The sequence below is a fragment of the Maniola jurtina genome, chromosome 3 (genome assembly GCF_905333055.1).
Source record: "Maniola jurtina chromosome 3, ilManJurt1.1, whole genome shotgun sequence".
Lineage (NCBI taxonomy): Eukaryota > Metazoa > Arthropoda > Insecta > Lepidoptera > Nymphalidae > Maniola > Maniola jurtina.
In genome coordinates this window covers 6,134,775-6,151,464 of record NC_060031.1, presented here as the reverse complement: position 1 = coordinate 6,151,464, position 16,690 = coordinate 6,134,775, and the positions used below count along the sequence as shown (strand labels likewise).

General features: G+C 36.3%; 2 protein-coding genes across 7 annotated transcripts in view; both read left to right on the top strand.

Annotated features, from left to right (window-relative positions):
- Nucleotides 1–16,690, top strand: part of LOC123880913 (RNA-binding protein Musashi homolog Rbp6) — a 656,888-nt gene that overhangs the window by 26,156 nt on the left and 614,042 nt on the right. The window lies entirely within an intron of this gene.
- Nucleotides 1–16,690, top strand: part of LOC123880912 — a 124,561-nt gene that overhangs the window by 44,199 nt on the left and 63,672 nt on the right. For both annotated transcript variants that reach the window (XR_006799367.1, XM_045929317.1), the window contains exon 10: nt 1,946–2,001. Coding sequence is in view for 1 of the 2 variants with exons in the window: in XM_045929317.1 (XP_045785273.1) it covers nt 1,946–2,001 (56 nt within the window). In the remaining variant the exon portion in view is untranslated. The remainder of the gene's footprint in view (nt 1–1,945; nt 2,002–16,690) is intronic.

Sequence of the window (16,690 nt, the reverse complement as noted above, 5' to 3'; positions counted from 1 at the left end):
TCGCCTTTATAATATTAGTGTGATGTCCTAACAATATACTCGTACATTCAAATCTCTTCAGGCATTTAGAAGACATGTTGGAATAAAGAAACCCTGAAAACATTATAAGAAGTAGCTCACGTAAATTGACATAATTATAACATGGACGCGCAAACGTTGTGTTGTTGTGATTTGTGACATCTACATACATTGTTGGCAGATTAAAATGTAACTCCGGTATTACGATTTTAAACATGAAATCTTTCATTTAGGGCTCAGAGGGGTCTCCTTCAACGCTGCGCTTTCCGGTATAAGGTCGCTATTCCAGCACCTTGGGATCCAATGTCTACTGGTTTTTCAAACTATGTGCCCTACCCATTGCCACTTCAGCCTCGTAAACCACTGATCTATGACAGTTCTCCTATGAATCTCCTCATTTCTGATTATCATTTAGTACCTACTAAATGGAAAGGGTAGTAAAACGTCATGATTTGACATCACCATACATTTATTCCAGGCTTATACACAGAAATACATCGTGGCTCAGGCCCTGACGGCATTCACTTGCACGTCAACAGTACATATTTTATAATAGGTCGTATAAGTAAATCGAGAGCCAACAGCTAGTTGCAGTGAATGGGTCAGTAATCATGTGCACTGCGGCGATTATCTCAATTGGCGACTCGCAATGAGCGACCTCCAGCGCCGGAGACCGCGCCCGTCCGCGTTGTCCCACAATGCGCATTTGTTTGCGACAATGTGCTTTTTACTAGCATTTGTATACAGCCATGTATATATTGTAGACTAGGTCATCGTCATTCCATCATCTCGATCCATCGCCGGTCAACGACTGAGCAAGGTTTCCTTCCAGCATTAGCATATTGGCAGAATTCACACACCTTTGAGAACATATCGGAAAACTCTCAGGCAGAAGGTTTTTTCACGATGTTTTCCTACATCATTTAAGCACATATTTAACATAACTCTGAGAAGTAAGAGGTGCATACCCTAGATCGAACAGTGGACTCCCTAAAATAGCACGCGAACATCTTGAGCTCTAGGATATCATTCACCATTAGCACTACTAGGTACTAATAATAAATTAACAGTTACAAAATTTCAATGATTTTTTAATATTGTATCTTTTTTACTGAACATACATTATTTGGGATTTCATAAAAGGACTTTTCAACGTTTGGACGTCCCTTGACCCGAGGTCCAAGGCACAACGCTCCTCCCAAGTCTTTATCCGCCACTGAATATGATAACATCCTATTCTTTTATTCCAAGGAGTAATGATACTTAAAAATCCAGCTTCATTTTTAAATGTTCAAACTTTATGTTAATGTAATAAGTAATAATGCCTAATATAAGACTAACATTAATTTGAATAACATTTTTTTCAGGTATTCAGAATAGCATACCTCCTCCTTTAGATATTAATAATGGTAATAACATACAAACGATTTCAATTCACTTATTTTGTATTTAGTAGATAATCGAGTAATTCGTATTTTCCTCACTTATCTCTCAGTCTTTGTATTATTGAAATAACTTTGTCTAGTAACAAAAACTGTGTGTTAGAACATGTAGGTATACATAGAACCAATAACTGTGTTTTAGAGTCATAGAGTTTATTTTCTAGTAGGTACCGACTAGCGGTCATTAGTGATTTATTTTGAATTTTACATTGAAGTAGATACTTATCCAATGCAGTTTTTCTTTGAGTAACGTGACACTGAACTGTATTACAACCCACTTATAGTTGAAACCCTCAGATTATATACAATCCCCATATTCACTTATATCTAGAGAACTGAACAGAGCATGTTAGTTGTAAGGTATCAGTCACACCGTAAGCAAATGTTTCACGGAGTATTGACATACAATGCCCTATATTATAAGAACCAATCACTGTAATATGAATAACTTACACGTTAGATTCACGGAAAAATATTTTTCCCAGGGTTACGCAAGCGGTATTTGTGGTGGAGCACCTTAGTTGCCATCCTCCGAAGTTTGGTAAGTGAGGCACTCCATTATTACACAGTCTGCCCGTCGTGATTCCGGAGAGAAATATTTTGTAGATTGTACCGCTCGTGCCCTGAACCACAAGCTTGACACGAACAGAATCAGTGCGGAACATCAAGCATAAATAGATCTTTCCCGGGAACCACCGGAAGCATATTTCACACGTAGACTAGCGCTACTCAGAGCTTCATAGTTTAGAGCGTCTAACGGTCGATGTCACGCTATGCATGATTATTTGATAAGAGCACGTTTAGTTACCTTGTCTAATTTTGTCATTTAGTTAGTCAACTTTTTGTAACAGTTTATAGATTTTACTGCACTTTTTGATATATTTTTACTTATCACCTTTATTACTATTTTTTATTAATGTATTTTTAAATATCTACATGTTACGATTGAACTGTTTTTATATTAAAACCAAAATTTGGTGAAATTTGAAGGAAGCCATCGATGTAATCGCGGGATATCCAGGAAGGGCTTTACCCAGTGAACCTGAGGCAAGGCAACTGGCGCGTGTAATGGGAGTCTGCGAATTAGGCACGCCGTTTTCCTTCGTCCTTATTTTCTTTATGCATATGGTAACGTCTATATTTGAGTGAGTACAATGAACGTTCTAATTTTCTTTTCTAATCTGCTTATTCCGGAGTTTATTTCGATTGAATTGACTTACGAATAATTAAATTTTACTGTCGAATCCATTCAAATTTGAAATAAAATGAATTACTTTATTTCATGTAGGACACAGTCTGTGCCACTTATGATATGTCGAGACTCTACTACCGGTTCGGAAAACAGATTCTACTGAGAAGAGCTGGCAAGAAACTCAGCAGTTGCCCTTTTAAAAATACAAAAATTACAATCCATATAATATTATAAATGCGAAAGTGTGTCTGTCTGTCTGTCTGCTACGTTTTCGCGGCTCAACCGCTGAACCAATTTTAGTGGAATTTGGAAGTTTTCTCGGAAGGTGGTCCGGTCAATCCATGGTTCCATGGTCTGACAGAAGAACATGTTCCTATACGTACATTTTGATTGATTGAATTGACTTACGAATAATTAAATTTTACTGTCGAATCCATTCAAATTTGAAATAAAATGAATTACTTTATTTCATGTAGGACACAGTCTGTGCCACTTATGATATGTCGAGACTCTACTACCGGTTCGGAAAACAGATTCTACTGAGAAGAGCTGGCAAGAAACTCAGCAGTTGCCCTTTTAAAAATACAAAAATTACAATCCATATAATATTATAAATGCGAAAGTGTGTCGGTCTGTCTGTCTGCTACGTTTTCGCGGCTTAACCGCTGAACCAATTTTAGTGGAATTTGGAAGTTTTCTCGGAAGGTGGTCCGGTCAATCCATGGTTCCATGGTCTGACAGAAGAACATGTTCCTATACGTACATTTTGATAACAGTTGAAAGCTTGTAGGATGGTTCTTTTGCTTTGTCTACCTTTATACCCGGTACCTAAACAAGACCTGGAAACCGAACACCGCAGTTCCCGAGAATTTTTAAAATTCGATTTCTATTTACAAAATGCAGATGGTGACCCGAAATGTATGGCAGTTCTAACTGAAATTCTAAAATTTCGACCACCGCGGATCCGCTGGCAGGTCTATTTTTCTCAGGTAACGCATACAAACCACCATACGTTTCAACTTTTTAAACATCAACACCATAAAATTTACACAAGAGCAATACCTACCTACTTAATTATGTTTATAGAAGCGAAAACTTTAGGTGCATTGGGTGATTCCGGGATGGAAAAACAAATAATAATTCAAATAAATTTCAAGGTCACCGACATGCTATTGTTAATAGCATAAAGTGCTGATAGATATTGTAAAACTTGTTTTTAATTTACAAATCAAGAAAATTTTAAGTTCGGCAGGTAGGTAAGTAGGTACGTACTACAATTCATTTGAAAATTAAAAAACATAAGTATACATATTATATTTCATAGTTTTAAGTTTTCACTTCTGTCCGCAATCACCAGTGACTGCCAATTTTTCTTTATAAAACCTAACGTGAATTTTAATATTTTCTTTTGATTTTTAGGGTTCCGTACCCAAAGGGTAAAAACGGAGCACTATTAATGTCACTCTGCTGTCTGGCTGTGTGTCCGTCTATCTGTCTGTCTGTCGTCCGCGTGTTACAGGTTTCTAGTTCGTAGATTATATGATTTTTTTTATGATTTTTATTATTTCTTTAAAAAGGACCCTGGATGAGTTCAAACTAGTCGGGCTTACTTAAACTAATCACGCGGATCTACCTGGCCTTTAGTGATAATTTACCTAACGTGGCAGCTAAATAGAAGAATTCTTTTTCGCAGTTAGCTGTAAACAAAACGTAGTAAGTACGTAAATCCCGCGGAAATGTATTTATATGCGGACGTCGTACAAGGCGACACCCGGCGGACGACACTCGCTAATCCGCTTATGTGTAACAAAATGCTACGCCGCGGTCAGTCCGTCCGACAACTCTATTGCAGTCTAGACTCTCGTAAACGGGCTATACAAATTGCATCTTGCTGTAAATCATGCTTACAACCATAACCTAGTAATAAAATTCAAATGTGATTGATGACTATTTAGCGCATATTTTTCATTTACGAAAAACTAGCACATATCACTCGCGGAAAGATTTCCCACGGGATTAAAAAAATTGAATGAATGAATATACTTTTAATTGTATACCACAAAATTAATACAGAAAAATACAAAGCAAAACAAAAATATACAGGCATTTACAAATTTTTTTGGCGGCCTTATCGCTACCTAGCGATCTCTTCCGCAGGCAACCAAAATGGTGTAAAGGACATCTATAGATATTAGAGGTAGATGGTGCAAGTAAATACATTAATGTATAATATTGAAATAAATAAATATGTAATTCATTATATATTGTAATACTTACTATAAATAATAAGAATACATAATTTATAAACTATACGAATATTTATGAGTTATAAGTAAAACAATAAATATGTTACATAAATAAATGATAAATCCTCACACTATCCGTGAACGCAATCGCAGGTATCATCTATTGGGCACCAAAATAGGCTTGCTCACCGTCCGAATATACTACTTAAAATTCCCTTGTGATTTTTAGGGTTACGTACCTCAAAAGGAAAAACGGTACCCTTGTAGCATCACTTTGTTGTCTGTCTGCCTGTCTGTCCGTCCGTGCGTCCATCCGTCGTGCCTGTCAAGAAAACCTACAGGGTACTTCCTATTGACCTAGAATCACGATATTTGGTAGGTAGGTGGGACTTATAGTACAAGTAAAGGAATAAATCCGAACACAGTGCTGACGATAAAATTAATTTACTAAATCACATATAGATGGCGCTGTTGTCATTAACTTGCACCCAAAAATATTAAAATATCTTGTACGATGGTACGGAACCCTTCGTATGCGAGTCCCACTCGCACTTGACCAGATTTTGAAAACCTTAATCCACGGGGGTGAAGGCGCGGGCATCAAACTATATACTTTGCAAACGTTAAAAATCTTTATTCTTTCAAATTGAATGAACATTGTCGTCCGTCTAAGCTGGTTATGACAAAAAGTAGCATCCAAATGTACAGAGGCGCCGTCTTCAGAGTTCTGTAATCCGATTACGTGACAAAATGTTGTTACTCCCGTGACCTCCCGGCCTTCCGACGTTTTTTGATTCTATATAATTCCTACTTAACAAGTGCTCGCCGTTTACCTACAATTACAAAATATGATTAACTATCCAATATTAAAACGTTAAACTTGTTTTTAGGCTGTCATGGTTCTTTATAGGTTTTTTGGAGTCGGTGCCATGAGGTGCCAATGTGGAGTCACAAACAATAGGAAGAGTAAATTGGCACTGGCTCCAAAAAGTTACAATAGAACTACATTAACTCTAGTATATCATTCAGGAATAAATTAATATATTTTTGTATTGAAGTCAATTTTTTTTTGTAAACACTGATACTTTATGGTGACCATAAACCTGTATAACAATAATTATCTCACTTTTGATACTAATAATTATGACAGCCTAAAAAGAAGTTTAATGTTTAATGTTGGTATAGTTACTTAATCATATTTTTGTAAGTTTAGGAAACAGACCCTGAGTTTAAAACTAGTGCTGACAATATCGGCAGCTATATAGCGACCACATTTCACTCTGAACATATGCAAGTCGTAGTAATTTAGTGAGGCTTTAAGATCTTTGGTACAACGTACAAATGCAACAAGTGACCTTAAGGTTTCCAGGCTAATTAGCGTCACAATGATGAAATCACTAACGGCAGATTTTTATACCGCGATTGTGTGCTAGTAAGTCGTTAAAACCAATAGCCTCAATAGCTCAACCGGTAAAGGAGTGGACTGAAAACCGAAAGGTCGACGGTTCAAACCCCGCCCGTTGCACTATTGTCGTACCTTCTCCTAGCACAAGCCTGACGCTTAGTTGGAGAGGAAAGGGGAATATTAGTCATTTAACATGGCTAATATTCTTTATAAAAAAAAAAAAAAAAAAAAACGATGTAATCGTTAAAAGTAGCTTTGATGCAGTCGTAAAATCGCCGATTGCTAAAAGTTTCATGTGTGCTTTGACTCTAGAGCTGTATCTTATGACGACGTAGTGAACTTACGTCAAAATTACGGCAGTTAGAGGGGTTTATCCGTAGTGCGCTCCATACAAACGTACTTTGCGTCTCTGAAAACCAACCAATTAAACTCAATGAAATGTAGCTATGTTCTAGGAACACTCATGTCTGTGGTTTTCCAGATTTTCGTTAAAATATTAAGTTTTAAAGTTCTCAAAACACCGGATATTTAAATCTGGTTATTATTTTTTCGAAAGTTTTTATTGCACTCTGCAATTAACTATTTTTTTTTTTAGTTATAAGCCGATTATATTAAGTATGAGATTAATTAGATACAGTTAGACGTTGAATATTACAATAGTTAATATAAAATGAAGAGTTTCATAAGTACCTGCCGTAATGCCGTTACTGAGTAAATTATTATTAGTTATGAGTATAATAATTCTATTCTAAAGTATTAAACACAACTTGAATAAAACCTGTATAGGCATTAAAAAATGGAGGTATATAATAATATTTAGATTGATTAAGCCTTTCCAGTTTGTCATCAGGCTTTAGTTAAAAGTAGGTATTTAATTTTTAAGATAGTGGTCATCAAAATTATGCTCAAATCAAATATGCATATCATAATTATTTAGTTCCGTTAAAAAATAAGCGTTTGAAGTTTGAACTAGTGTAGTTAAGAAAGTGTCTAGTTTCAAAGTTACATGGGCTCAAAGATTGATAAACCCGTGTTACTTTGAAATTACATAATGTTTTTATGGAAATCTGACAAATCACCTAATCAAAGACACATTAAATTATTATTAAGTTTCTAGTAGAGCATCCCAGTAGGTATAAGGTAGGTAGGTATAAGCTGTGATAGTCTAGTGGTTAGAACGTCCGCCTCCTAATCGGAGGTCGGGGGTTCGATCCCGGGCACGCACCACTAACTTTTCAGTTATGTGCGTTTTAAGCAATTTAATATCACTTGCTTTAGCGGTGAAGGAAAACATCGTGAGGAAACCTGCATGCCTGAGAGTTCTCCATGTTCTCAAAGGTGTGTGAAGTCTGCCAATCCGCATTGGGCCAGCGTAGCAGACTATGGCCTCCTTCTCATTCTGAGAGGAGACCCGTACTCAGTAGTGGGGCGGAAATGGGTTGATGGTTGCATTGGATCCCAGTAGGTATACCGCCAGACCTTACTTCTTTTCTGATTAAAACAAAGATCTTGGACAATAGAGCGTGTCTTCAAAATTTCATTAAGATTGATTAATATTAATATTGAATTACGAAATAGAACAATTTTCGAGGGTTCCATCTCTTGTAACGTGTCTCGTTAAAGCCTTCTTGAACTAAATAAAAGTGTAAACACCGAATAAAATATGAAGAATTCTGTGCTAAAAGATTTGACAAGATTTTCTAGAAACCTTAATATTAGGTACCTACGAACGGCATGAAAAATAATACCTATGAATAATCAAAGCTTATCCTTTTTTTTTTTTAATTTACGCGGCGGAGCTGAAAAATGACTTGCGTTTTATTTTATCCTAATCCGTTTTGCAATTGATTAATAGCTTGCGAATGAAAAACATAAAATAATAAGAGATAGGGGAAGCTAATTTCTTGGCTTTTTGTTTAGAAATGTTAAGTGGTGTACATTAGGTAAGAAGAAAAATGTTATATACTAGCGACCCGCCCCGGCTTCGCACGGGTAGTTTATTAGAATTTGCGAAGGGATCTCATATTTTTGTGTAAACATTAGCAGAAAGTATGGATTAGTATGGATATGGATGTTAATTAATGAAAATTAAACCAGCCAACGTTTGTTAGATCTTGTAAGAGCCAGTAAACACTGAACTATGAAATTACTTACCATGACTTCCTCAGTGGGAAATCAGCTCTGACATTGTATGCCGATAGTAGACTTACGACAAATTGTGAGCAAGTTTTTACAAAATTCAAAATTAATTACAATTTCCTTAGATAAAGTACCTATGCCATGACTTTATTTTGTTTATCATCATCATCATCATCGACAACCGATAGACGTCCACAGCTGGACATAGGTCTCACGTAGGGACTCCACACGCCATGGTCTTGCACCGCCTGAATCCAGCGGCTCCCTGCGACTCGTCTAATGTCGTCCATCCACCTAGTGGGGGGTCTTCCAACGCTGCGCTTTTCAGTGTAAGGTCGCCATTGTAGCACCTTGGGACCCCAACGTCTATCGGTTTTTCGAACATGCCCATTGCCACTTCATTTGGCCACCCACTCAGCTACGTCGGTTACTCCGGTTCTCCTACGGATCTCCTCATTTCTGATTGGATCACGTAGAGTAACTCCAGCCATACCTCTCTGCATCGCTCGCTGAGTGACTCTGACCTTTCTTATGAGGCCCATAGCTAGCGACCATGTCTCGGATCCATATGTCATCACTGACAACACGCACTGTTCGAAGACTTTGGTCTTCAAGCACTGAGGAATTTCGGACGGGAAGACATTTATTTAGAAGCTTCCCGATCGCTGCACAGCTGTGTTGGGTTCGGCTGACCTCTTTCTTTCATGATGATGATGACGATACCTTGTGAACCCTTCGTGTGCTAGTCCAACTTGCACTTGACCGGTTTTTTTGAGACAGTTTTTATAAGCTTGGCTACGGAACCCGACCTTATGTGCGTTCTAACAGGCACTTGACTAGTAGTTATTCGTATAAATTACCGTAACTAGTACGCGCTAATCATGACTCACAAAAATTGAAATAACAATAAAATGTCAACACTCACTTCCGCAACAGGAAAGCAGCACTTAACTTGCATACTGTGGACATGCTTTAGTGGACAGCGCAGACTTGCGTCTAGATGGTAGTGTGTGTGATAGTGATGAACTTGAAATTTATTAAAAGCTCGAGTAACGTAAAAAGGTATCAAATATTGTAACAGGACAGAACTATCTATTAAAAAAAGCAAATAATTTACCAAGCTACCAGATTATTAGGAAATATACAATTTTAATACCCAATATCTTAAAGGTATAAAAAATTAATGTTTGCCTGTCAGTCTGTCTGTTTGTTACCTATCCATTCCTGCCTTCTGTATCTGATAGAGTTTAAAATTTGTACACTTGCTGTTAGGTCAAATTGCTTGTTGGCTTCTTAGGCACAAATTAGCAGTTACATACCTAGACTTATAGGCTTTACAAACGGCAACATGTTACAATAGCTATTTAAATGTAACAACTCATTAAGTCAGACCTAGATATTCCTTAGATGAGGCCTAGTTCAGATCAAATGATATTATGTATTATGTATTATTTAACTAGCTGATCAGTCCAAGCTGGTATTAAAAAACCGGCCAAGTGCGAGTCAGACTCGCGCACTGAGGGTTCCGTACTCGGGTATTTTTTCCAACATTTTGCACGATAATTCAAAAACTATTATGTATAAAAATAAATAAAAATTTGTTTTAGGATGTACAGGTAAAGCCCTTTCATATGATACCCCACTTGGTATAGTTATCTTATTTTGAAAATTGAAACATATTTTAATTTTTTTTAATGATGTAACCACAAATTCGCGGTTTTCAGATTTATTCCTTTACTTGTGCTATAAGACCTACCTATCTACCAAATATCATGATTCTAGGTCAACGGGAAGTGCCCTATAGGTTTCTTGACAGACACGACGGACGGACAGACAGAGAGACAGACAGACAGGCAACAAAGTGATCCTATAAGGGTTCCGTTTTTCCTTTTTAGAGGTACGGAATCCTAAAAATAAAAATAAAAAATAAACAAAAAAAAGATTCCGACGAATTGAGAACCTCTTCCTGTTTTTAAGTCGGTTAAAAAAGTCTATTTTACAAAATATCGGATAGGTAAAAATTTAATACATTTTACGAGTGTCAGACATCGGATCGCTGGCTGCTCTTAGGCTAAAAACGATTTCGAGTGCATCCGTGATCGTGAATAATCAGCGTAAGCTGAACCATCTATCAGGTTGAGAATAGAACAAACGCGATATATTTGCAACAGTCTATTGAACTGTTTGTTTATTGTCCAGAATAACCGTTGCCGTCACATCAAATGTTTTTTTTTTTGGTCTAATCTCGTACCTATTAAAACAAGCTATCGAGGTTTCTATAGCTTTGCCAGAAGCTACTATATCAAAACTGAACTAATTTAGATAATGTGATTGAAATTGCAAAATGAGTTAGTTATTATTCAATCCTTATTTTGTTTCATCCAACTACTCGAAAGTGGTAGCCCAAACCAATCTAGGTTAGGTGATTCAGAATAATCGAAACAATTTAAAAGTTAATTTAAGAAATAATAGGGATTTACCTAGGTAGATACAAACAACCACAAATTTTAAGAGTACGAAAACAAAGTAGGCACGAGATGTATTTACAACGGTTTATTGAACTCTTTGTTTACATACGAGTTCGAGTAGTGTTGAGAATAAACAGTGCTGTCAATTTAATAGTCCATTACTTTGTTGCATCGTGTAACAGCCTAACAATAATAGCATTGGCTGACTGTTAAATTAGCTCATTACGTTTAATTCATATAAGAATTGCGCGTAGTATCACGCTTGGTATGAAGCGACGATACAGTCTATTTGTTTAAAAGACTTTGAAGTGTCTCAAATCGAAAGCGGCAGGAAACACGGACGCCGGAATGGCATTCTACACCTTACTGTCCTATCCTATCAATTAGTTTTGCATTACGAACGGTCAAGGAAGTCATATTATTACGTTACCTTATTCAATATCTTGTTTGTGTGAGCTACGAATGAGCTCGCCAAGTGACGCGAAGTGCGAAAATCCTATATCATTATTTGTATTTCACAACAATTGCAACACTTAGGATAGTATAAGCCTCGAAATACCTGGCGTCAACACGACGACGCAGTTCGTCGTCATAGTGATAATGTGATTGAGTGTTTAAGATAACAAGCTGTTGACTCGAGTCGAAAAATCTGTGGGTAAAAAATCAGGATGTGCTTGCGATAAGGTAGGCCTTATCAGTGAACAATTTTTTTTTTTGTGATAGATACTGTAATAGTTTAGTTTTTGGTGGGAGAGTTGGGACAGCAAAACTTAAGGCTTTCAACAGAAGATGGCCAACGAATTGGATTTCGCAAAAAAAGTAGATAGATAGGTACCTATAATATTTTGTAAATGCAAAGAACTCCCACAGAATTTTTGAAAACCTAACCTAAATCGCGGGCGTCATCTAGTTACTATCTATATTGCACGCATAAGTTAGTTAAAAATATCCACCAATAAGAATTCGTCTTTTACCATTTTAGTACGGCATCGGTTTCTTGCTGGTTCTTCTCGGTAGGAACGGCATTCCGAACCAGTGGTAAATTATTTGACGATTCAAAAGCACTTGCAAAAGTCTATTTGAATAAAAATCTATTCTATTCTATTCATCCTAATAAGACAGCACTTTGCCTCAGAAAAAGCTAAACTTTATCAGAATATACTTCGGAATTCTAATATAAGTGACAGGAAACACAAGACGCCGGAAGGTGATTCGACACTCTACATCTTAAATGTTCCTACTCATTAGTGATGAGGAAATGAAACGTTTCATGAGTATTGATTAAGTCATCTAGGGGAAAACGTGTTCAAAGCACCATGTGGTCTGATGATAAAATGAAAAAACAAACCTCATCTCTATGTAGCTTGGTGTTCAATAAGGAATGAGATTTCGGAACAAAGTGGAACAAGTACTTGTTCATTTTTAATCGACAGCCTTAGTCCTAAATACTAATTTTTATGGATATAACTTGAAAATTGCATACAAACTAACATAGGTATAAACATAGGTATGAAATTGCTGATTTTTTAATATATTTTCAAAAAAAATTTACCCTCAGCCAGTGGTTCAGGCTGTGGATTGATAAATCAGTCAGACAGTCAGTCAGTCTAGACAAATCTTGTTGTATGTATATTGTATACATTGATGAATGACGATGACGACATTTTGTCTAAGCATCGTGTGCATTACTCTTTGAATAAATAAATTACAATTTATTCGCATACTTACATCCTGATCAACAGCTAGATCATAAAGCATCTGTCAAGCACATGTCTTAGTAACAAATATACTACGCTTTGTGGGAAGAAATGATTGTTCACTTATTCCTATTTAAAACGTTATTTACTAAAGCAGCATATCCCATCCTGTTAAGTAATAAAGATTCAACGAAAACAATCGAAAGTCCAATCCAATTGAAATAAGTAAAACTATTGAATCGAGTCGAATGTGCTTAGCTTGCGTCCTTTAAAAATCTTTTGGCTTTGCCAAGACTATATAATAGCTGTCTTATGTTAATACAGCACACAACAAGGGAAAAATCGAAGTAAGGAAAGGATTCGGGGGTCAATGCAGCTGCTGGTGTGTGTTATTTAAATAGCGATGGGCATTATTGCTAATTTTAAACCATTTTCATTAAATGAAATGACTATTTTTATTCATGGTGATTTCATATGAGATTTTTCAAGGAACATGGTTTTTCAATTTTTTCACTTAAAATCGTTTGCTACACTCATTTAACAAGGAATAATTATTATTATCAAGATCGTAGTACTAATATCATGCAGGTTGTTTTTCACGGAAAGTGAATTTTCGCACTCATAAAGTAGGTAAGTAAGTGCAAAAATTCGCCTTTTATGAAACATGGTAAATGATTGTATGCTACATATGACTAGATGTTTTTTTTTCTGCGCGTTACACAGCGATGCGAGTGTTCTCGCTCGCGCACTTTTTAGCTTGGGTCGATAATTATAAAGCGGGATTAAATCGTGAGATTTTGCTGTGTTTTTTCACTGGTTACTTAAATAAGACAGCAAGTGTTACATATTATATGAAAAGGTGTTTCACGTGATTTTTCATGTCATGCTATGCTGTGAAATGGTCCATCTCTATTCTCTAGTTATTTGAATGTGGATGGGAGGCAAGAATAAATTAGATGCAATATCAATGCCAGATAACGGCTGTAATTGCCCTATAAAGACGAGGAACGATGTCACAACGCTTAGAAACGCAATTACTCTCGCGAGCATGTCCTCACGAGCATTATATTACTAGCTATAAATATTTTTTTCTGCCTTTATTGCCATACCTAGAAATTTTAGGGTGCCTATAAGACTTAAAATAGATACTCGTATAATGCATACATTTTGAGAAAGGACTCGCCATTTATTTGCTGTATGTGTCAACTGTTATGTCAAAATTATGGTTTACCCTTAAATTAAAAATACAGGGTTATTTTTTTCCGCGTTTTTTTTTGTAGTATCTTATCAGTAATCATCAATACACCCTGTTACACCCTGTATATGTACCTACTGAGATTGTAAAGTGACGAAATATTTTGAACGGATAGTATTAGAGTATAAATAATAAAAACACAACCGTACAGAAAATCCTAAAAATGAATCAAAGTCCTAAATTAGTGTTAAACACGGTGCTACGAATTCCGTAGTAGTTCCTCGTGAGTCATCACGAATCGAATAATCCGGAAGCAACTCCTGCAGCCAAATGGAAGGCAATATGGATTCGGAAAGGCGTTTTCAGAAAATGGGATACGCGATCATAAACTGTCTTCACTTCATATGGGCATACGTTAAAAATTTGGCTGAAGAGTCCATATCGGGTACAAATGGAAGTGCTCAAAGTAATATGGTCTACAATGTACGTCGGATTTAGGGTATTTCCGAAGCTCTAGGAATAAATACGACGTGAGTTCACGCTCTCCTTGCTTTAAAATGCTTTCGTAAGTTCGAATTTTATAATAACGTATTTTAATACGCAGTGTTATAGAAAACTAGCTTTTAACACTTTTGTAATATTTGTAAAATATATGTATTTTTGTATTATTCTAAGGTAGGTCTAATTAACTACAACTATTAGAAATTTTACAAAAAATTATGAGTAAAGTAAGCGATGGTCCAGTAAAAGTTATATCTAGTATATAATAGTAGTAGTAGTAGTAGTAGTATATAAAGTAACAAGATAGGTACTTATTGAAATAATAAACAATGTTGCAAAAAATATTTTTGTTATAATTGTATTAATTTTAATACAGAATTAAACTAAGCTTAAAAAGGTTCAAATCCTAATAATTTGCAGGTGGTACGGTGGACTAAGAATGTCTACTTACTCGCAAAGACTAATGATATAGAGCTGCCACTATTTTCAAGTACTAATATAAATAGTACTTCATTTGTTAGTTGTCAAACCGTTGATTTAGCTAGTTCGTGAACAGCGCGCTTTAATCTCGCAAAAGTGACTTGTCTCAAAGAGGAACCGTCAAGTTTCTCAGTCACGCTAGAAACAAGCAGGGAATCCGAACTAGAACACATTGAAATTTAGCAACTGTCTGTCGAGCCGCATTACGGAGTTCGCTACCGTATTTATAAATATTCCGCCGGCGATTTGAGCTGCTCGTTGAGTTATAGGTCAGGATATTTACGGCTTATTCAAATATACAGACAAATTACTTTTTTATTAAGTCTTGAGCCTCATCTCCGAGTATTTCAATCGGATATCGATATTCAAGGCTAACTAAGGCTGTTGGTTAACTGACGCACTTTTAAGAATCGGTCTCAGACTGCTACTTGCCATCAGGTGAAATCACAGTCATGCGGAAAACCAATCATCTAAAATTACGACCTGAACTTTCTTCATTACACTTTCAATATAACCAATAACCATTAGTTCCAAAACAAATGATATACTGCGGTGGTCGATAAATGCGGTCCTCGTCTAAGTTTAGCACGTTTATTTTCATCACGATTTAATCGACCAAAAACAGCTTTTGGAAAAAAGGACTACTTACCTACACAGAGAATGCTAATTGTGTGTATTTTTGTAGAACACGACACATATTATGAGAGCTATTCAGTAGAAATAATGCAAAAAGAAGATACTGGATAAGCTGACATACGCGACTATAAGTCGTCATTAAAATCAAATTTTGGCGCAGTTCCAGGCCTTAGAAGATATTGTTTGCCATCTTTGTAGAAAGGATAATAATAATGAACTTTATTGTCAGACAGAGCGCATAGATTGCCGGGTATATCATATAAATATTCTAAGAGAGGGAGGGAAAGTGCCGCTAAAGCAGTCATAAATCCACTCTACATCTCAGCTTTACTAAGTTAGTTGACACAGGAATAAGATTAAAACCAAAATCAAATGTTGTCAAATCTAACGTTAATAAATAAACAATAATATATGGTACAAATATCTTACCTAATGTGTTTTGCAGTAAAGCATAATCAGTAATCTCTTTTTTTTTAAAGAAGACAATTTCGACATCCCGTTGGATCAATTTAAACTTGTTTCAGAAAGTTCTTCTCTGAGTAATTTTTGAATGATTAGCAGTATAGTCAGCAGGTAAGTGATTCATGCCTCCCAGAACAGGTGATGCTGTTGGGTTCGTCTCTCAGTGAGAGAAATCCACAACGATCAATGGCTTTATCACAAAACTTTGGGAGATTTAAGTAGGTACCTACTTCAATCTGTGAAACTGCTCGCGCCTAAGCGTTGCCGACTTTTTAGAAATTTGTTTATCTGCCTCTCATTCAAGTGGGTGCATTAGCAAAAATGTCATTTATTTTTCTCAAAGTAGCGTCTAGGTCTGTATTAGCCTGGAAAACTGCATTAAGTCCGCTAAGGGAAACTAAAGTATACTTAGTTGGTTTCACAAATTGCATGTAAGCAGTTCATGGAAGAGATGAGCTGGTTCAAGGGGCGCTAAAACTATGCCGGGACGTTATCATAACTAAGCCATTACCGGCTCACTATTGAGCACGAATCTACTCTCAGAAAGAACAGGGTTATTTCACCACGCTGGCCAAGTATGGATTGACAGACTTCACACCTTTGAGAATTCTCAGGCGTACAAGTTTCCTTCACCGTTAAAGCAAGTGATGATTAATGATAACAAGTGGATTTGATTGCTTAAAATAACTACGAAAACTTTGAGGTGTCTGCTCGGAATTGAACCCACGCCCCTTCGAATGGGAAGCCGAGGCGACGGCTTGATCACTAGGCTATCATTGACACTATAGCGGATATTCGGGCAAAATAAA